Below are 21090 nucleotides of genomic sequence, written 5' to 3' on the forward strand. Positions count from 1 at the left end.
AGGTCCTCTTGGGCTAACTCCATAGCCAGAACACCTGCAGCCTGCTTCCCAACACTGATCCCGAGGAGGAACAGCAGGCTTGGGCCCAGCCCAACGTGTTAGGGCACGGGATTTCTGGTGAGGCAGGACCATCCTCCAAGAAGCCTCAACACCTCTGAAGGCTGCTGGTCCCCTCACTGTCCCCTTATGAACCTCCACTGGTTCAAAGAGTCTGTTGGCTTTAATTGGGTCTGTGGAGGGACAGGGACCCATGTTGTGGCCCAGGAACGGGGACTGGTGGCAGGCGTGGGAGCTCCACTTGTGGCTGGGAAGCGTGGCTCTACTGCTTCCCCACAACAGGGGGCAGCCAGGACTCTCCACAGGGTCCTGCCCACTGCAGTGTCCTCTGAAGGCCTTTGGGCTTCCCTCTGGGGAGGCCTCAAGCAGGAAACGCAGTCCCGTGAGGCCCAGTCAAATCTCCAGCCGAGGCTCACACTGGGGCGCTGAGTGAACGCGGCCTCCCCGTCCGGAAGGGGCCAGCGCTCAGCCCCAGGGTCGGTGCAGCTACATGACTGCGGCCACACAGCTGCCTCCCACCTGGTCTCCTCAAGCCCTGAGCTGCTGTGGGGCTATAACTCAGACTGGGACCGTGAAATCCTCGGGCCTTTTCGAATTTCTTTCCGCTTCTCCTCCTTCTTCCGGCGTTTCTCTTCTTCTCGCAGGGCCTTCTGGAAGGGGTCAGTGCTGGAGATGAACTATACGGAAAAACAAGAGTGTCTGATTTAGTCAGTCGGCACAAAGACTCAATGCTGGGCTAGGCTGCCACTGGCCAGGCGTGGGGTGGGAAGGTGGACAGGACCCAGGCCCTGCCTTTGGAAGCCCAGGCACGGAGACAGGTAAACGTGCTTGGAGAGAACAACCGCCCGGGGCTTGAGACCTACGCAGGAGTTTGTGGGGAAAACCAGTGAGGGGATAGCCGGCTGCAGTGTGAACCTGCCCACATGGGGCAGCTGAGAAACAGACTCCTGGGGGCAGTGGTGGAGAGGGGAGGGTCAGAGTGGCATAGACTGCACAGGACGGCTGCTGCGAATCGGTTGCAACCTCTGGGGTCCTCCAGGTGGTGCAGGAAGAAAAGATGGGCACATGGCTGAGGATGCCCTGGCACCTCAGCCACCAGCTCGTCTCCCTCCATAGTCTCCAGAATGGCTCTCCTAATGTCTAGGCATCTGCTCGCCTCTCTGGTCCGCCTCACACTCCCTGCCTCCCGAGGGGACTCCTGGATTCCCTGTGGCCAAGATCCGGCATGCTCTCTGCAGGCCTGCCCCCCACTCGCCAGGCCGCGTCCAGGCCTCATGCCGCATCAAGCTACATCTCAGACACCTCCACTGGGCTGTCCTAAACGCCACACCCGGTGTCACCCCAGCTCCCCAAAGTCATGATGAACAACGTGCTTCATACACCAATCCAGGCGAACTGGGCTAAAGCATCCTGTCACCTCTTCCATGCTGAGTGGAAGACCTGTTTTTAATTTTTTAAAAAGTCATTTATCTGAGAGGCAGAGAGACAAAGAGAAATAGACACAAAGAGATAGATAACTCCTATCTAATTCATTCCCCAAATGCTTGTACCCTTGTACCTGCTGGAGCTGAAGCCAGGCCTTCCACGTGGGTGGCAGAGACCCAGTCACTCCAGCCATCACGGCTCCATTTCCACCACCTCTAACTCTGTCGCCACCTCTACTTCCGGGTGACTCCCGGAACCTCCTCACCTCCCCTGGCCTTCCCACCCCATAGCTAGGCTTCTTGCTGCAGCTGAACCTTTGCCAAGGCAGGCCCGGCCACAGCACACTCCGGCCACCACGTTGCCACGCAGTGAGCCTGCCGGCCCAACCTGTCCACCTGCCGGCCCAACCTGTCCACCTTGACTTCCCTGCCTTCCAGAGGCACTCCTGGGTCCCCTGGCCTTCCCCATGCACTGGCTGGGGCCTAGGCCTAGAGTGCTCTTCCCAGGCCTGCCCCCCTTGCCACGTTAGTTTCGGCTTGGTAGTCAGCGCCCTTGGTACCTGCCCTGATGCCCTGTCACAGCACCTCCTCCCACCTCTTCTGTGGCAGTCTCCCTTGGACTCTAAGCAGATTCCTTCTGGGTACGTCTTCCTTGGGCTCGCCCCCTCCTCGTGCCTGCTGCCCCCTGCATTCCAGAAAAGGAAGGGGGTGCTGGGGGCGGCTCACCACTGTGGGGCTCAGCCATGCCCAGTGCATGTTTTCTAAACCAACGAATGGCATGCCAGAATAGGAAACGCAGCAACACCCACAACTCAGGGAGCTATGTTACAAGATACACCCGTTTTGGTTTGTTTTTAGGACAAATCTGGCAAATGTTTGATCAAGGAGGACATTAAAATCAGAGTAAGGGCTCCACCTTGTGGCATGAGACACCTACCAGGTCAGCTGGAGCCGGTCACTGCCCAGGCAGCCAGGGAAATCACTGTCCGAAGCACTCGAGTATCCACAGCAAGCAGAGGGTCCAGCTGGCACGAATCCTCCAGGGATTCCTCTGCCCGGCTCACCTCTCAGAGCTCCCCCACAACACTCTGCTCCTGTCCCAGTTTATCCTCACCTACTTCATAAGGGAAGTTGGGAGACCCCCTCAGGCCACAGGGGACCCATGGGTCCAGAGATCCCAGCCTCTCCAGCCCCAACCTAGCTGGCTCAGGACAGAAGCGGTCCTGCCCACTGGCTCCCTTCTCTGCCGAGCCACACCTGTGCAGCCTTCACATCCAGCCGGGCTGCCCGCTGCAGGGCCCGACCGCCTGTGGGGGAGTCCTGGTCATCACTCGCTGGCTGCAGTCTCAAGCACTTGGCCTTGTAACCAGTGTGTCGCCCCTCTGCCCCAAGCTCACCCCTCCGGCCTTCTCTGTGGAGACACACCTGGTTCTGGGACACAGCCCCGTCTCCATCCTCCACATTGCTCGGCTGGACCTCCCAGACTCTCCGCTACTGGCAACGGAGGCCCTCTATTCAGCTGCTAACTGCGCGATGACCCCAAGAGCTCCACTCTGGTCACTGCCTCCTATCTTCCCTGACGCCTTAACCCTTCATTTCTCTGATCCCACCAGAACCCACTGCCCTGTTTCTACCACCATGTCACTGTCCCTTGGCCCATTCCCAGCCTCACTTCCCTGTCACAGATTATGGAGCTGGGCTCCACTGTGGTAAAAACCAATGCTCTATCCAACCTCGATGCCTGTCTTCCCCTGCCGCACATACGTCACCGGACCTGCAGTCAGCACACACCCAGCCTCCTGCTCACTCCAGCAGCCCTTCAGTGGACGGCCAGGCAGGTCCCATCTCAACTTCCCAGTGTGAACCCCAGCAGGAGGGCGTGATCCAGGGCTCCTGCTCTCCTACACCCACCTTTTCCCCAAGCCTCCAGCACACCCTCCTCATTCTCATGCTACACCCTCTGTCCTGTCCTGCAGGCAGACTGGAAGCAGCGGGGAGGGAATCCCTCCACAAGCTCCCCCCACAATTACTTCTATGCCTTCACTGTGCCTAGGCTAAGGGTGTGTTCCTCCAGCCGGGGCCGACCCTCCCCCAGCACCCGATTCCAGCCCTCCTCACCTCCACCTAAGGCTGCACTCTCCTAAGGGTTGGTCCCATCGGCACATAAACCCAAAGGTCTCCCACTACCTGCTCCCGCCTGCTGCTGTCCCATTGCTCTGTGCTTCCTGAGAGCAGAACCCATACTCATTCTCTGAATCTAACTGGTTCTTTCAAGACCTCCTCTCCCAGGGGCTACCTTCAGCAGTCGCTGCTCAGTCCTGGGAGTGCTGGTTTGGAGCCGTCTGTGTGTCTGTGTCTCTCTCACACACAGGCCCTCCAGCAAGCACCGTCACTCTGCCCCCATCAAGCCGACTGCTCCTTCTGGGGTCTGAGCTGGTTCCTCCTCACTCTCCAGCCTCTAACGGCAGCACAATCCCAGTCCCCTGTCCCCTACTGCCCCCTAGGCTGGTACCTCCTGGGCCTGCAGGACGCTCCAGCTCCCATCTGGCATACCCAATGGCCTCCTTGAAATGTGCTGTCCAGCAGGCGCTCTCCACTCCCTCTGCAGGCTTCCTGACCTCAGGCCAGCCGCACGTTCAACCTCCCTCCTCCCACACACTTGCCTCCTCAGCACATCCTATTGGCTTTGCTTCCCAAGAGACCTGGAACCTGGCCTTCCTCACCAGCTCCACTGTCCCAACTCCTGGCTCAGCCCATCCTCACCTTTTAAATGGCTAAGTGCAGCAGCCACACCTGTATCTGCTTCCGCCCCAGGCTGTGCTACACAGAGCAGTTGGGGCGACTCTTCCAGAACAGCATATCAATATCCTGGCCCTTGGCGTAAATGTCACAGCCCCCGGTGAAGAACCTGGTCTTGGGCTCTTGCTACAACCCTGACCTCAACTCCTCACACCCCCACCTCTGCCTCAATTCCCTGTGACTCCCCACCCTTGCACCTACTCCGTTTCAGCCTAGAAAGTTCTTCCAGATCCTGCCAGTAAGACTGCACCCCCACATTATGCCCAGCTCTCCTTGGCCTCTCCTGTTTTTTCTCCATAGTTCCTGTCACCACCTACAATGCTAGGTATTTTTTACTGAACGCCTGCTTCCCTGAGAGGTTACTCCCTGGAAAGGCCGTTCTGCCTCGCCAGCAGACGGATGCAATGCTCACTCACATGGAACAAATGAGCAGGCACGCTGTGCCTCTGAGCTTCCACACACGCTGTGGCTAGAAGGCCCTCCCACCACTGGTCCACTCAGCAATTCCTGGATGTCCGAGGCTGTGTCTGGCCCATCAGGGGTCCCGCGCTCACCAGGCTTCTCTCCCCACACTGGGCTACGACTGTGAGTATCTGGGAGGAGGACCAAGGCCAGCCTGAGGCAAGTGAGCTCCTGTGAATGTGCACGAGATGAGGGACAGGACTCATGGGACACTCACTGACCAGCCTAAAGGGCAGGGACGAAGGGGCTGACAAAGCTGGGGGTGCTGCTCGAAGCAGGTCCACACTGGACACTGAACAGTGTCGGGGGCACTATGGTACAGCACTTTAAGCTGTTAGCATCCCAAATGGGCACTAGTTGGGAGTTCTAGATGCTTCTCGGCCCCCTGAGAATGTGTGCAGGAAAATAGTGAAAATCGTCCAAGTGCGTGGGCCCCCGCCCCCTTGGAGAAGACCTGGCTGAAGCTGCTGGCTCCTGGCTTCAGCCTGGCCCAGTGCTGTCTCTTGAGGTCATTTGGGAGTAAACCAATAAATGTAATTTTGCCTTTCAGATAAGTCCTTTTTTTTTTTTTTAATTTACTTCTATTTGGAAGATAGTGTTACAGAAATAGAGATCTTCCATGTGCGGTTCACTCCCCAGATAGCCACAAAGGCTGGACCCTTGGCCCTGACGCTGCAACACCAACTGCACAATGACCGGTGGGCATGCCCAACAAGCAGGTACGCTGTCCGAGTACTGTGTCCCTGGTCTGCCACCGCAAAGACGACAGACGCAAGCGCCCACTCTGCTCTGAACCTGACTGTGGAAACAGACTGTGGCCACATACTAGACGGTACAGATCTTTCATCTAGATGCCCACAGCAGGCCTACGCTCTGAAGAACAGACAGAAAGCACACTGCTGGTCAAACCACAGCGTGCACATCTCCGTCTTCGCCACCACACGCATCGCTGGGCTGGAATGCGGCAACACCGCCACAGGCCAGCAAAGGGAGGACTCCACTTCTAGTTGGTCTGCCTCCATCTCTGGGGGGAATGGAATGGCCTGAGAGCACCAGGGTTAGTGTCCCTTAGCTGAGTGCTTAGGGACCGCTGGCTGAGTGTCCTGCAGCAGCCCATGTGGGCCATGATCCGAAATCTGCTGAGTCTCTGTAAGTGCTCTAAGTGCTCGTGTTCCACTCACACCAGACCCTTCCCAACAGAAAGGTCTAGGTGAGGGGGACGTGAGGGAGCCAGGACGGGGTGCACAGCTTCTGTAGCAACGATCCTGACACTGAAGAGTTTAGGGAACAGTAAATGCTCTTTGTGGCTTCAGTCCACCACTACCACATGGTAAATTAACCCAGTGTCACACGTGGGACAGACTGGGCCCACAATACCCCTTGACGGCGGCGGGGCAGAGGGTAGGCCGCTTTGGGGTCCATCTATTGCCCCATGTAATAAATGGCAATAACGTCAAAGATGAGCAGGTCGATCTCAACTTGGGTGAACAGTGATGAACAAGAGATGGGTCTACACCCTGGTTGCCCAGTGATGCCCCTGGGGACTTCCGCACAACACCTGGAGCTCTGGAGGACAGTTGAGGCTAATTCTGCAGGCCGACCCCGCCCTGCTATTTCCAGGAAGGTTAGAGCAGCCTTCCCTGGATGAGACAGGCTGAATGGATCTGGTCTTACCCCATAGCATGCTGGAGTATTTTGCGAAATGACAGGTGTGGGGCCCCAGCATCCCTGAATTTTTTGCTGCAAACACCAAGAATATCCAGTCCTGCCCACTCTACCTGGACCATTTCTCAGGATTGCGTCTGAGGAGAGCAATCTTAAAGGATGAAGTAATGTGTCCCTATAGAGTAGGACTGCTTCCACTCTGCACATAAATGGCAAATTTCCCAAGCTCAGTGGTCCTCGGCTATGACGCAAACCAACCTCGTGCCCAGCACCCACCCAGGCTCCTCTGCCTCACTTCCAAGGAACCTGGGCAACAAGGGGAACCGACACGACTAGGTCAAGTCTGGCTATTACGTTTGTAAGTCACTCTGGCAGCAGTGACTTGTCCAAAGGCTTCAGCAGTGAGGGACAGTGAGCGATGGCAAGGGATGGTGAGGGACAGTGAGGGACAGTGTCTGGCCCCAGAGCCACAGGTCTGGCTCCAAAGTCAGTGTCCTCACTCCATATCTCCCGCCTGCACATCCAGCCTTAGCCACTGTCTGTAGCTCACCTCTGAGCGGTCGACTTTAAACGGGTTCTGGAAGTCGGAGTCTTTCTCACTGATCCCCAGCTCCTGGGCCATCTGCAGGTAAAGGACAGTCGGTTAGCCTCTGCCTCTGGCCTGACACACACGGACGGTCAGTCCCTCCAGCCTGGGACCCGGTGCTGCCTGCTTGGGCAGATGTGGGCCAGTAGCTGGGCCCAAGTGCAGGCGAACCACCAGCCAGTGGGCTCCTTACCAGCCTCAGGATGGGTGAGTGGGGCCCCTGGTCAAAGACGCCCGTCTGGTTGCAGAAGCTGATGCCCCAGCGGATGAGCAGGTTCCAGTTGGAGTTGGGGTCGAAGTAGTGGTGCACGATCTTCGGGAAGCGCAGCACCACATCCCCGAAGAAAGCCGTGTTCTCCACCACGTGGGAGAAAGCTGAGGGAGGACTCCATGAGGAGCAGGGCCACACACCTGCCAACTGCCCACCGGGCCGGCCCCAGGCATCCTCCAGAGAACAGGGGCGAGCAGAGACAGGAAGCGTGGCCTCAGACCACAGGCTGCTGATTGCAAGACCACTGGGGGCCTATGTCCACCCGCTCGTCAGCCCCTCAGCGCCATTCATGGTGCAGCCTGGAAACAGGCTCCTCAGCCAGTGAGTGGCAAATTGACCTGCAAGCCCAGACTGCTCACGACTCGCTTGCTTTTGGAGACCAGAGAGGTGGGTGTGACACTGCACCCCGAGGCTAACACATCTCATGAAATGTATCCCCGATGTTGAGTCAGTCCTGGTGTTAACATAACTACAGTATCTAAGAAGGACCGGGTCTGCTGAAGGACCGGGTCTGCTGGCATGGCCAGGAAACTGGTCAGGGTTCTCTGATTTTATCCAATATTTTCTACATTTTACCTTAGTTTTAAGTGTTTTAAAAGGATTATTTTTTGATTTGAAAGGCAGAATGACAGAGAGAAAGGCAGGAGAGAGAAAGAGAGCATCCATCTCCTATTTCATTCCCCAAATGGCCACAACGTCTGAGACTGGACTAGACCAAAGCCTAGAACTCCATCTGAGTCTCCCACATGAGTGGCAGAGGTTCAAGCACTTGGTCCTTCCTCTGCTGCCTTCCCAGGCACATTAGCAGGGAGCTGGACTGGAAATGGAACAGCTGGGACCCAAACTGGTGCCTATAAGGGAAGCTGACCTCACAGGCAGAGGCTTAACCCACAGTGCTACAACATCGGCTCAATTTTATCTTATTTTACATGCTTTGTCTTTTCCCCCAAATAAGTTCAGGGTTACATAAAATAAAACTCCTTTACTCAACCTTTTCTAATATTATCTTATGTAACCATTGTACTATCTAAACCAGGAAGCAGCAGTACAGTATTATCAAGCAATCAACACCTTATTTGAATTTCATCAACTTTCTGACTAATGTCCTTCCTCTGGTGCTCAACAGGTCAGGGTCAAATGAGTTGAGTTAGTGTGTCAACATGGTGGCAAACTCACAGAGCCACGTGGGCAAAGAGGACAACCACACACCAATGCCTGGAGCCAGTCCCGTCGACAGGGCCTTGCAGCCTGCCCCAGCACTAGCCAGGCTGCCCACGGAGACAAGCAGGCCACCATGGGGCTGAGGCCTGAGGGACGGGGATACCCCAGGCTTCAGAACGACTCTGAACCCCAGAGAACTCCAGATGAACTCAGTTCAGAGGGAGGAGCTGGGGAAAATGCCCCATCCCTTCACCTGGCAAACAGAAGCGGCAGCTTCCCCGCAGCTACAGGGCAGCCTAGAGAAGGTTTCCTGAGGTGCCACAGGCAGGGGATGGTGCTGTTGTAACCACTTGGGGAGCGAACCAGGAAGTAAAAGATCTCTTTCTCTCTTTCCCTATCACTCCGCCTTTCCAATAAAATAAATCAATCTTCTAAAAATTAATAAAAAGTAAGACAAATAAATAAGAATAACTCCCGCCTCTCCTACTACCAGCAAGGTGCTAACCATCTGGCCCTGGCCCAAGCCCTGGAGAAATCGTGGGCAGGCAGGGGCACCAGAATTGGCTTTGAAGCTGAGAAATGCCTGAAGAGTCACAGAGAACACAGCTGCCTGTAGGGCCTCTTGGGAAGACAGCTGAGCGGCTAGTAGAGAAGGCAGGGAGAAGCCAGGGTGGTCCGGAGGGAAGAGCTTACCGTCCTTCAGCTTCTCGTCCTGGGGGAAGGGCCCTTCGGGGAGAACTCCGGCAGCAATGAGCAGGGCCCGCGAGTCCTCCAGCACCTGCGGGTACCCCCCTGGGCTGAGTGACCTGGTCCTTCACAGACCACCCTGGGAGCTGCCCCCCTACCACACCACACACCTTAAAGAGCCCCTTGAGCATGATGTCCAGGATCTTGTACTGCTGGTGGACATCGTCCAGCTGTGCCAGGTTCTTCAGGGCCAACAGCTGCTCCCGCCGCTTCACCTCAAACATCTTCTTGTCTGGGCAGCATTAGGTTAAGGGGCTGGGGCTGATGGCCCTGCCTGGACCAGGGCTCCTGACCAGCAGGCAAGGGCCATGGAAGCCCAGGGATAAAACAAGCTAAGTGTGTAAGTCCCACAGCACATTACTTACCAAGTTCACACAACACTGCATCCCAGAAACCCAACCCCATCCACCCATGCCCTGGCTCCTGCCTTCCCCTCCCTCTGCCCAACCCCCATCTCTAGGGCCCAGAACCCCTACCTCCTGGCTCTCGCGGACTCTGTGTGGTGGGGTGCCCCATCCTCTCCAGGGGTCTCCCTTCTCTCAGGACCTACATTTCTCCATGACCTGTCCTGTGCCCCTGATCACAGGGTACTATGATTGTGGATTTTAATACCCACCCCGCCAAGGCCTGGGGATGCCTCAAAGCGAGGGACCATCCTGATGCTTCTTTGTATCCCCCAGCACAGCCAAGTCTCTGAGGCTCAAGGCACAAATTCAGAATTCCTGAATTAGTGCCCAAGGCCTCACCTACAAGGTACCATGCACATTCGTCACTCTTCCTGAAGCTCTCAGGAACGGGGAAACTGGCGGCTGAGAAGAGAACGGGCTTGCTCAAGGGCTCGTCAGACTCCTTGTTCACCTCTGGAGTCCCCCAAGCAATGTGGGGGTAGTGAAATCCTATCTTGCAGACCCCCTCAGACTCAGCTCAGAAAGCAGGTTTTCCAGCCCAAAGGATACAGATCTCCAGGCCTGGGTCCCGGGAGGTCCCCCCAGGGCCTGTGGCTCTCACCACAGACAGCAGCAGAACAAGGCAGGTGAGGGAGCAGCGAGGAGGGTCCATAGCCAAGGCCCTGGAGCTAGAGGGGAAACCCAAAGCCAGCAAGAAAGAAGCAGAGGTCAGTACTGACAGGGCACAGCCTCCAGATGGGAGAAGCCAGTGACTGGAAATCCTGAATTCCAGCCTCTGGCCAGGGCCTGTGACCAGCAGGAGCACCATACAGGCCCAAGCGATGCGGGAGGCAGGGAGGCAGGACAGTAAATGTGCTCAACACAGGTCAGCATCAGGAGCCCTGGGTGAGAGTCCTGCCCTGCCTGAGCGGGGGGGAGGGGCTCTCGGCAGGCTGCTTGACCTCTCTGGTCCCTGCCTGTGAAACGGGCCTGCAAGGGGCCAGGTGAGACATTGTTCCCCTGGGGAAGGTGGGAAGGGCATTACCCTTCAATTCCTCCTCCCAGGAAACAGCCAGCTGAGGACCAGGCAGCCAGAGGGAAGTGGTACTTCTGGGGCCTGAGTTTTGTTGTTGTCAGAAACAGGGTGAGGGGTGAGAATGGAGGCGGCGCGGCCCCAGGGTGCGAGGGCTGGCTGTGGAGGGGAGAACAGTGATCTCTGCTTCCTGGAACGCACAGTGACGGAAGGGAGTTTCAGGTGCAGCCCCACCCTCGGCTTCAGCTGCCCAGTTCCACTCCGGTGGAAGCCAACAGTGGCGGGGCTCTGCCGGCCACTCACAGGACTGCGCTCAGGAGTCTGTTCTACCCGAACTCCGCTGCCCCTGCTCCCTCCACTTTGTCAAACAACAGAGGCTACCCTCAGGTGACAGCTGTCCCAGGGAGATGCCGGGGTGCGGTGGGCAAGAGATCGCAGGGGTCGCACAGGGAACTACCCGCCCGCAGATGCGGGACTCCGAGAGAATGTGGCACGATGCCGCCGGCTCTGGGGCCCTCGGTTCCCGCACTCCCCTCCGCAGGCGCCCCCGCCGCCAGCACCTACCAGATCCGGCGGGAAGGGCCAGGATGGGCAGGCGGGCGGGCACTCAGCTCCAGGGTCGCCCCAGCCAACAGCACAGACACCAACTCGGTGCGCCTCGGGGACCGCCTCCGCGCCCGCCCGGGCCAACGAGCACGGGCCGCGACCGCCCCGCTCTGCGGACCTCACTTCCGGCTCCGCCCCGCGCTGCGAGCCGTCCGGTCCTCGTCCCGGTCCTCGGTCCCGCGGGGGCCCGGGGCGTGGCCTCGGCGAGGGGTGCAGCCGGCAGGTGGAGTCCGCGCCCTCAGCCAGCTCGGGGCGCCGACCTGCCACGTGCTCGCGCGAGACTTTTTTGGGATCGTGTGCTGAGCGAGATTTCAGCTCTCAGGATCAACGGAGCAGGTGGTGGGTGACACACACTTTTTAAGATTTTCTTTATAGAAGAAACTAGTGGTGCCTGCAAGTGCAGGGTTGGGCCACCCCACCCCAAGTTCCTGGGAAAGAGGGTTCCCGGTTGGTTGCTGGTACCACTTCCATGTGGGGTCCCCATATGCAGAGCTCAGCCGCTCAGCCAAGCTGTGAGGGGTCTGGGGTCTGGGAATAGGGACCCCAGGAGGGCTGAGGTGCGCCCTCCTGGGGCATTTCTCCACCTCATGGGTGGGCCTGACCCTCGTCCTCAGGACCCTGCCATATGCTGCTCCCAGGACACAGCCGTCCCCTCTCCCCACCAGCTGAGGCCCACCGCAGGAGGCAGGATGAGCCTGAAGTCCAGTGTGCCCCTGAGGCCACGTGTGGGTCTATAATTTTATTGCGATTCCACATCAGAGGTGCAACAGATGGGTCCAGGCCGATGGCTGGTTGGTTTGCCTTTACTCTTCTTTCAAGTCTGAGTTCTCTCAGTGTCCGCTCCACCCCACGTCCCCGGCTCAGTCTCTGATGTGGGGCAGCGACACGGCCACCCCCCCAGGCAGCTGTCAGCGGCAGATGAGAGGAAATGGCAGAGAGTGGAGGACCCACGGGGATCACACGGGCAGGGACGGCCAGACGAGAACAGGGGTGCTCAGGGGGACGCTGGGATGGATTCTGAGATGTGAGACAAACAGGGACCTGTCACACAGGACGGAGAAGGACGAGGGCTGGGGAGGCAGCTGGCAGAAGTGGGAGAAAACACCCTCCTTCCCCTGAATCCCCCTCCAAGCGGGAGCACCACTACACCGCTCGGACAACCCTGGACATAGCCTGTAACCCTGCCAGAGCCCCCCAGGCTTTCTCTGACCACCCAGCACCGGCAGGCCCGGGCTGAGAGGGGTCCCCATTTGGACCAGGACAGTCTTTCCTGACTTTAGATGGGCAAATCTGAGGTCCAGTTTGATGGTCTCACTGCCTCAGGATCCTTTCTCTCTCTGTGGCCCTTCCTGGAAGGGCAACAGGAGTCCTCACAGCAGTCGCTGACATGGCTGTCCCATTAAGCCAGGTGCTGCCCTCAGCTTTACACACCGTAACTCCCCAAAGCCTCGTGCCAACCGCAGGAAGCAGGTGCAGCAACTACCTTCACACGCCTCGCTGCTGGGAGGATTAAACACCCAACAAGTGCCATGCCTGATCCCTGCAGACCCTACTTGCTTTAGGGGACGGGGCTAAGAAACTGCACCCCTCTGCCTGGAAGACAGCCTCCCATGGCCTGGGGACCCTGCTCAATGTAAGAAAGGATACAGCATGTCCGGTGGAGGTGGCTGGGCAGAGGAGGCAGCAGGACAAAGGCCCTCCAGAAGGGCCTGCAGAGTCTTGGCTGTGCTGTGGTCAGTCAGGAGGCCCATGCTCTGGACCTGGAAGCAGAAGAGAGGCAGGGGAGGCAGGCCTCTCAGTGCCCACTCCATACAGACCCTGCTAACCTCCCCCAACCCCACACTCCTGACCTCCCACCAGTCAGAACACCCATCCTCCACAAGTAAGATGATCCTGAAGGTCTAGCCTCATGGTGGTCACCTGGTGTTGTCTTCCCACCCACCTGCAAGAAGAAACCACGCAGGGCCTGGAGCGTGCTGCTGGACAGGGTGGACGGGTCAGCCACAGCCGCGCCTTGCAGAACGAGACCCACCTCCTCGCAAGACAGGACACTGCTGCTCTGGTACCGCACAAACTGGCCCCGAGAAAGAAGCACCGAACCACTTCATTCACAGACATGCCCTGTGGTCATTCTGAAGCCCTCGGCACCTGCCTCAGAGCCGGGGGCAGGGTGTGGCTGTGACACGGGAGTGGCTGACTGGGCACAGCTGGCGCTACTCACGCCTTGGGTCTGGGCTTCCTCCCCTCTAGGCTCATGTGGCACTCTCAGGGCCAAGCCAGAACGAGCCGTCTGCAGCTACCCTGGCACAGTGGTGAGGCATCTTCTCTCCACCTGCGACATCCTTCATACCTCGGCTAAGATGCAAACTCACTGCTGAGCAGCGATTCATCTTGTCTGCTCCCACGCCAACCACCAATGCACGTGCTGATCCACGTTGTGCACAGACTCACAGCTTTGTTGTTCAGTCAACAGGCATTTGGTGAGCATCTCCCCTGCTGGGCCCCTCCTCAGCCAGTTAGTCCTTGGCTTACTCGTCTAACTCTTTCTCTAGACCGAGAGGTCCCCCGAGGCAGAACATCTACACCCCATACCTAGCAGGCCTCGCAGGTACATGAGATATGCAATAGAAAGGCTGCTAGGGAACCCACGGCTGCAGACATCTCAGACAAAGCCTCTTGCAGGGGAACGGCGCACCTAGCCTCCCTGCCTCCCCTGAGAGTCCCCGGCCCCTCCTGCACCCCCCGGCTCGTGACAATCCTCAGGGTACTAGACCCTTCCCTCTGCTCTTACCAGGGTCATGAGCTTCAAGACCTCAGGCTGCAGGAAGGCATTCTCTCCAGAATCCAGGAGGGTAACCAGCAAAAATCGATGCCAGGGCTGGGAGGCCACGTGCAGGGCTGCAGGAGACACCAGTCACCCCAGGAGCATTAGTGCTGCTTTTCCAAAGACTCTGGGACACTGCCAAAGAGGGCCTTCCCTGTGACCTCTAGAAGGGGCTGCTCAGCTGCAGGCTGAGCTCAGTGGGGCAGGCTGACCTCAGGAAACTTCCCTCTCCCCAGGGCTCCTGTCCAGTCTGTTGCCTGGTGTGGTGAGACCGTACACCCTGGGGTTGCAGCAGACAGACATGCAAAGGCTTGTGCCATGTGAGGGCATCACAACCTCAACTGGGCACACCCTATGACCTCTCTGGACCTCAATGTCCTTGCGATATTATTCAGAGAATTAAACAAAATGAGTATGAATCACAGAATGGCGGGTGGCAGCCTGGGATGGGAGGGTGGCAGGGCTGGCTCCCTTCACTGTCCCCCATGAAAGCATGGAAGAAAGGGGTACAGGGGGTTTCCTACCGATGTCTGGGCTCCGGGCATGTAGGTAGTTAAGCAAGGACTCCAGACAGCCAACACAGGCCTGGGACAATACAGGGTCCTTCTGCAAGACAGACACAAACATGTCCACAGCGTTTTCTTCTAGCCATGCATGCTTCTTGGCATTGCTGCCAGTACGATGCTGATTCCCATTCCACCCGCAGGGCTGCCTGTGCCCCCCACCCAAAGGAACCAGTCCCCGGGTTGCCCCAGAGAGGAACTTTCTTGTTCTGCTCTTCCTAGCCACTCCCCATTTGTAGCCTTAAGTCACCTTACAAGCTCTGTGGTCCTGTAGCAGACCTGTATGACACAAGACATTCCACGGACGAGAGGGAGTCGAAAAGTGAAATGTGCAAACTCTGTCCACATTTCTTTCAAAATGAGATCATCATTAAAATACTACAATTCTTTACTTGGGAGGCATAGGAAGGCAGAGATCCTCCATGGGCTGGCTCACTCCCCACAGGCCTGCAATCACTAGGGCTAGGCCAGGCTGAAATCAAGAGAAGCCAGATGTGCAGGTGGGTCTGCTGCGTAGGAAGCAGGGACCAGCCTTGGGCCATCAGCAGCTGCCTCCCAGGGTGTATGTTAGCATGAAGCTGGACCAGAAGCAGAGCTGGGACTAGAACCCAGGAACTCCAGATGCCTGCCCTGCCATTGCTGCTTTCAATTCAATGCCCAGTCTCCTCTTTGGTGCCTTGGGCCTGCCATCCTACAGAGTAATCTTGGGCCTCTGTCTCCTGAGCACTGAGCACTCCCTCCCCTGATGGAATCCCGGGGTTAGGAGGCACAGCACAGGCCACCCAGACCCATACCTTGCCCTCCAGCAGGAGTTCTTAAAGGAGCTGGGGGGGGGCACACCTGATTTCTACTTACAAGCACCCAGCCTCAAGACACTCCTCTCCCTTCCTGCCAGAGTGGCCCCCTCCACCATCAGACAACGCTGGCCATGGGGGGGTGGAGGGGAAGGGACACCTGCTGCCATCCTACAGTGCCACCTGTCTGCCTCTGTCTCTGGGCCCAGCGGAGCCAGACGGGCCCACTTCTTTTCTATTGTGGAGCTCTCCAGAGGAGAGTTAAGCACAGGGCAGGTGGTCCCTGGCTCCCCCTCACACCAAATGACGTGGGATCGCTCTAGAGCCCACAGCCCTTTTTATCCTGGACCCCCTGTGATCCAACATGATGCCCCCAGTACCTGTTGCATCCGCATTTCCACTCTTTTCTGTAGTGGACCTCATTCCTGGAGACATAGAAGCTGTTCTTAGAGGGCCATGTTGCTTAGTGCTGACTAGTTAAGAAGTGATTTGCTGGGCCCGGCGCAGTAGCCCAGTGGCTAAAGTCCTCACCTTACATCCACCAGAATCCCATATGGATGCTGGTTCATGTCCCAGCTGCTCCACTTCCCATCCAAGCTCCCTGCTTGTAGCCTAGGAAAGCAGTCAAGGACGGTCCAAAGTCTTGTCACCCTGCACCCACAAGGGAGCACTGAAGAGGCTCTGGGCTCCTATCTTTGGATCGGCTCAGCCCCCAGCTGTTGCAGCCACTTGGGGAGTGAACCAGTAGACAGAAAATCTTTTTGTCTTTCCTTCTCTCTGTAAATCTGCCTTTCCAGAATAAATAAATAAATAAACAAACCTTAAAAAAACAAAAAGATCCAGCAGCTTCCAGCCTAGCACTGGCTCAACCACTCCAGGCGCGTGCTCCTGACAACACCCCTCTCTTGGGTTTAATCCATGTGCTGTGACAATCTGACCACATGGGGGTTGTCAGGTGAAGCCGCTGCCGGCAGCGCTGACACTCTGAGTCGCAGTTGTGTTGCTCTGCTTCCAAGCCAGCTCCCTGCCTGGGAAAGCTGTGGAAGACAGCCCAAATGCTTGGGCCCTGCTACTCATGTGGGAGTCCTCAGGCTTTACCCTGGCTCACCCTCTCAGCCATCAGAGGAGTGGACAAGCAGATGGATCTCTGTCTCTCTGTCACCCTATCTTTTGAACTAAATTGATACATCTTAAAAGAAGAATGACTATATTCCTCCACCTAAATGAGAAGGCGATGACCCAGGCCCCGTCCACCAGAGCACCCCAGGCTTTGGCCTTGGTGTTTTGGGTATGACTCACAATAGGCCAACACACCCAGTTCCTGAAACTACGGAAAGACTTTTTTCCTGCTGAAGGGGCTAAGAGTGAGACCTGCAGCAAGAGGAAAGCAAGGCTCTGATGACATCATCTGAGCGTCTGGGCCACCTGTGCCTGAAGCCAGGACTGACCGCGGGACCTCCCAGGAGCCAGCCTGAGTTTCACTTCTGTCATTGTAGCTTTAAAAGACGCAGCCATTCTGCAGACCCTGGTGGGAATATGGGCCCTAACAGGCAGCCACCCTTTCCTGCCACTGTCCTGGAGAAGCAGGTCCCATGGCCAGGACCCACTCTGCAAGGACCTTACCTTCACCAGGAGGTTCTGCAGCCCAATGAGCAAGGACAGCACTTGGGATGTTCCCAGAGGAGCCAGGACAGCATCCCCAGGGGTGGGTGGCGGCCGGGTCTCTGAGGGCACCAGGACCACCAGGGCGGAGGAGAAGCTTTGCTGCAGGGCCGTGCGCAGGAAGCATAAGATGGCAGCTGAGGGGAGGAGACTCCTTACACCTTGTTCCTGGTCCCCTGCCCACCTCCCACCCCGCCGTGTCACGGGAGGGGGAAGACCATGCCGATGAGATCATTATGGGGTGGCCTTGAACTGGCCTGGGTGGCCCTATCTCAGAATTTAGGGGTGTGGGCCGTACCTGAGAGCAGTGCAGCTGTTTTCTTTGGAAAGCTGAGGGCCTTCAGGACTTGGTCCAGTTCCACAGATAACGTCTGGTGAACCTGCCAGGGGGTAAAGGGCTAATTATCCATTTCTGGGAACTTGGGCAAAAAATGGCTGGCCCTAGCAATCTTTTCTACAGTTTCCCACCACATACCTGCTGGTCCCAGGGCACAAAAGAGGCCCACAGAGTCCCCCAAGCCTGGGCAGTCCAGATTGTGGGGAGGAGAACCAAGCGCATTCCTAGAGAATTCTTTTCCTGGTCTCACATCCTCAGTGGCCTCCCTCTGGGAGCCTTTGGCAGGCTCCTCTGTGGTTCAGACTCTGCGCGTAGCGTGTCAGCTAGAGGACCTCCAATGCAACACTACACCTGCCTTAGCTTCCTTCACTGGGGATCACACCACTTGCCTTGGCTCCCACTAGAACTTGAGCAGAGAACAGTGGGCAGAAAATGTGCCTTCACATTGTGTCAAGCATTGTCCGGATGGCGTGCTAACTGAGGTGGCAGGCTCACAGCTGCAGGTCTGCTCTGCTCGCCCAGAGGTATGCTCAAGGCAAGAACCCGTCCACTCCACCTGGCTCTAGCAAGGGCCCCCAAGGCCCACGCTGGCTGGTGAGGACAAGGCATTCAAACAGAACTAACATGTAGAAGACATCCGAATCTGAGTGCAGGATGATATGTGAACTGTACTCCTGGTTAGCTTTTTCTAGAAAGCTGGAACTGTCCCCAAATAAAGTCTGCTCGTAATAAAACAAGCAAACAAAGGTATGGGGATGTGAAAGCACACAGTTAAAAGAAGAGCAAATGCTTGGCCAGACAACAGCGAAGGGTGGAGGGAATGGCAGGCAGGAAGGCCACAGGGGGCTGGGCTAAGAGGCCGCGGCAGGAGTCTGGGAGACTGTGGCTGCAGCAATGGAACATGCAAGCAGGGAGGAGCCTGGAGGCTGGGAGAGCTTCAAGAGACTGCGGCAAGGCCAATCAGCAGGCCTGAATTAGGGCAGTGGGTGTCAGGAAGTTAACTGAGCAGGTATGAGCTAAGGGGCCAGAGCAGAGTCCCGGGGTGGAAGTGGGGACCCCACCTCTGGGAGAGGCGTGGGCAGGCTTGCATAGAAAAGCAGGGAAAGCAACCCACCCTGGGCAGACCCCTGGCTGGGCAGCAGTCCCCAGACTTGTCACACAGGGCACTGTGATAGTGACGGAGGGGCCTGCAGTGAGGCTGAGGGCATGGGGACTGCTCTGGGAACGTGGCCTGGCTCCTCCAAACAGCAATGACAGCAGCACACCACGTGTGGCACTTCAGGGTCCCAGGCTGGCTCCCGGCTCCTGGCTCCCTGACCAGTCTGACCTATTCTAGACTCCCGGAGCCTCTGACCACTCCAGATGTGTATACCACATCCTACACTCACGCAAGCCTTTGCTTGAGTTGCTCTCCCAGTCTGAATGTCTTCGGTCTTTGCTGAGTGCAACTGCACTTAGCTTTCAAGGCATTGCTTAGAGGCTGCAAGCTCCCTAAAGGGTAGGGTGCTTGCTGTGTCCTTTTTCTATTCCTCTCTGCCAAGAAGCCAGCCTCCCACATAGGGGATCCGTGGGCATTAAATAGGCCATTTTGAGTTAACCTTACAACGACCCTGGATTTTTTTCTCGCTTTGTCTTAAGTAAGAAAGGTAAAGCTCAGAGAGGGTTAAACAGTTTATCAAGGTCACAAAGCCAACAAGCCACAGAGCTGGGACCACACATCCAGGACCTCCATCACGCCTTTGAGTGCCACCTCATGCCCCAAAGCCACGGGAGTCACCCATTAACCTGCAAACTGCCTTCGTGCTGCTGGGCAGAGAAGGAGGCGGTGAGCAGCCAGGCAGAGCAGAGCAGCGTGGTCATGGGCGTGTCCGTCTCCTCCCAGGTAAGGGCCAGCATCTTCTCCAGAAGCTCCATGAGGGCCGTACTGCTCAGGAACACGGCAGCCGCTGCAGGGGGCGGGCAGAGCAGAGGCCACGTGACACAGGAGTCCCAGTTGAGTGTTCCACTTCGCGTGGAGGCTGGGGCTTCGTACAACACAAAAGCAAACCGAAGGATCGGCTTGTGGCTCTGAGGGTCCCAGCTGCATTCCAGAACCAGAGGCTATTAGAAGCAGAGAGGACCTCAGGACCACCAGTCACACACACACACACCCCTCCCTAGTTATTTTTAAGATGGAAAAATTGTGGCACAGCAGATTAAGATACCAGCCAGGAATGCCAGCATTCCATACAATCATCAGTTCGAGTCTGGGCTGCCCCACTTTCTATCCAGCTTCCAGCTAATGAGCCTGGGCAGTCAGTGGAAGATGTGTGAAGTCCTGGGACCACTGCTACCCATGCAGGAGACCCACATGGAGTTCTAGGCTCCTTGCTTCAGCCTGGTCCGTTTTCAGAAATTGTGGCCACTTGGGGAATGAATCGGTAAGTGGAGGCTCTTTCTCTACATTTCAGACACATAAATACATCTTTAAACATATTTTTTAAAGATGGGGAGATTGAGGGCAGCAAGGACCACAGACACTGGCCAGCATTCTTCTCCACAGTCCCAGCGTGAGTCCCACACCTCTTTTCTGACTGCTGGGCGTAGTCTGCTGAAGGCTCCAATACAGGAAGTTGAAGGAGGGCTGGAGGATGTCCACGTCTGTGGGGCTGCACTTCCCACACAGCTTGCTCACTGTAAGAGATGAGAATGTCCAGGTAGCTAGGCGCCTCACCCCGTGGCTTTCAGCACACACCAGCATTCTTCCCACAGGTGATGGCCTGAGACTGGCTCATTTCAGGTGTCAGTCTCAGGGAGCTAGTACAAACTCGGTGTCCCTGACATTTCAGCCAGTGGGACATAGCTGAGGGCATGCTCACCCGTCTCCCCTCTGGGTAAATGCCAGGTAAGCAGCTCATGGCCACAGGTCAGCAGCTGCAGGCCAGCCACGATGGACTGTGCCCAGTGAGGAGGTTAAGGATGTTAGCATAGATCATTCAGTCAATCTACCCCCTTTAATAGGTCCTTGCTCCTGGACACCATCCAGCCCTCACTCCCTCCGGCAATGAGGTATCCCCTCCTAGGAAAACTCTCACAGTGGAAGTATGGTTCCTTGTGCTTGCCATGCTCTTTCCCACATCACCTCCATCTGTTAACTCCATGTCAGCAATCAGGATTTCGCTTTCAAGTTCACCTTCCTGTGCGGCCTTCCTAGACTCTCAGGGCAAGATTGGATGCCTCGGCTACATCTCCCCAGCCCTAGTCCGAGCAGTTACTACCATGAAGGGCAGACACCAAAGAACGATTCCCTCTCCTCCTGGGAACTGCCACTCCCGCCCGATCTCCCCACACCTAAAACCTAAATCTCCATTCATGTTTTGCATGCCACATCACACCCTGACTTCCGATCAGGTTGGTGTCAGCCTGATGAGCAGCCCCACCCACTGCCTAGCGTTCGCACCACATGCTGCCCTCAGACGAACTCTCAAAGATGGCTTATCTGTGTCACACGGAGGCTGAGGTCTGCTACGCATCCCTGTGATCTCCCTCCCAGCTTGACCTGATGGGCACCATGCTGAGGTTGGGCCTGCCCACCAGGAGGACTGGCCTCCATGCTGTGAATACCCAGACCCTGAGATGAATCCTTTTCTAATTTTCAACCTTCCCTCAGCACAGCTTTCTGTGATAATTGCCCAAAAGCAGACACTGCATCCATGCAGTCTCAGGGAGGCTTG

General features: G+C 56.9%; 2 protein-coding genes across 4 annotated transcripts in view; both read right to left on the minus strand.

The window, feature by feature from the left end:
* Nucleotides 1–208: 208 nt before the first annotated feature.
* Nucleotides 209–11230, minus strand: CCDC134 (coiled-coil domain containing 134). 2 transcript variants are annotated; one of them, XM_058673620.1, is made up of 7 exons: nucleotides 11156–11230; nucleotides 10129–10247; nucleotides 9283–9404; nucleotides 9119–9203; nucleotides 7187–7368; nucleotides 6958–7029; nucleotides 209–734 (listed from the first exon to the last, which is right to left on the minus strand). In XM_058673620.1, the coding sequence occupies exons 2-7, from the start codon at nucleotides 10229–10231 to the stop codon at nucleotides 609–611; spliced, it is 690 nt and encodes a 229-aa protein (XP_058529603.1). In that variant the 5' UTR covers nucleotides 10232–10247; nucleotides 11156–11230; the 3' UTR covers nucleotides 209–608. The 2 variants fall into 2 exon arrangements, with proteins under 2 accessions (XP_058529603.1, XP_004589789.3); XM_004589732.3 differs by lacking the exon at nucleotides 11156–11230 and adding an exon at nucleotides 10604–10686.
* Nucleotides 11231–12802: 1572 nt separating this feature from the next.
* The window catches only part of MEI1 (meiotic double-stranded break formation protein 1), a 53424-nt gene continuing 45136 nt past the window's right edge, over nucleotides 12803–21090 (minus strand). Inside the window, exons 23-30 of one of the 2 annotated variants that reach the window (XM_058673630.1) lie at nucleotides 19940–20050; nucleotides 19163–19323; nucleotides 17339–17420; nucleotides 17002–17177; nucleotides 14546–14627; nucleotides 13989–14095; nucleotides 13140–13271; nucleotides 12803–12957 (exon numbers count right to left, since the gene is read on the minus strand). In XM_058673630.1, the coding sequence (XP_058529613.1) occupies nucleotides 12826–12957; nucleotides 13140–13271; nucleotides 13989–14095; nucleotides 14546–14627; nucleotides 17002–17177; nucleotides 17339–17420; nucleotides 19163–19323; nucleotides 19940–20050 (983 nt within the window). In that variant the 3' untranslated portion in view covers nucleotides 12803–12825. The remainder of the gene's footprint in view (nucleotides 12958–13139; nucleotides 13272–13988; nucleotides 14096–14545; nucleotides 14628–17001; nucleotides 17178–17338; nucleotides 17421–19162; nucleotides 19324–19939; nucleotides 20051–21090) is intronic. The other variant, XM_058673631.1, reaches the window with a different exon arrangement.

The sequence above is a fragment of the Ochotona princeps genome, chromosome 15, assembly GCF_030435755.1.
Source record: "Ochotona princeps isolate mOchPri1 chromosome 15, mOchPri1.hap1, whole genome shotgun sequence".
Lineage (NCBI taxonomy): Eukaryota > Metazoa > Chordata > Mammalia > Lagomorpha > Ochotonidae > Ochotona > Ochotona princeps.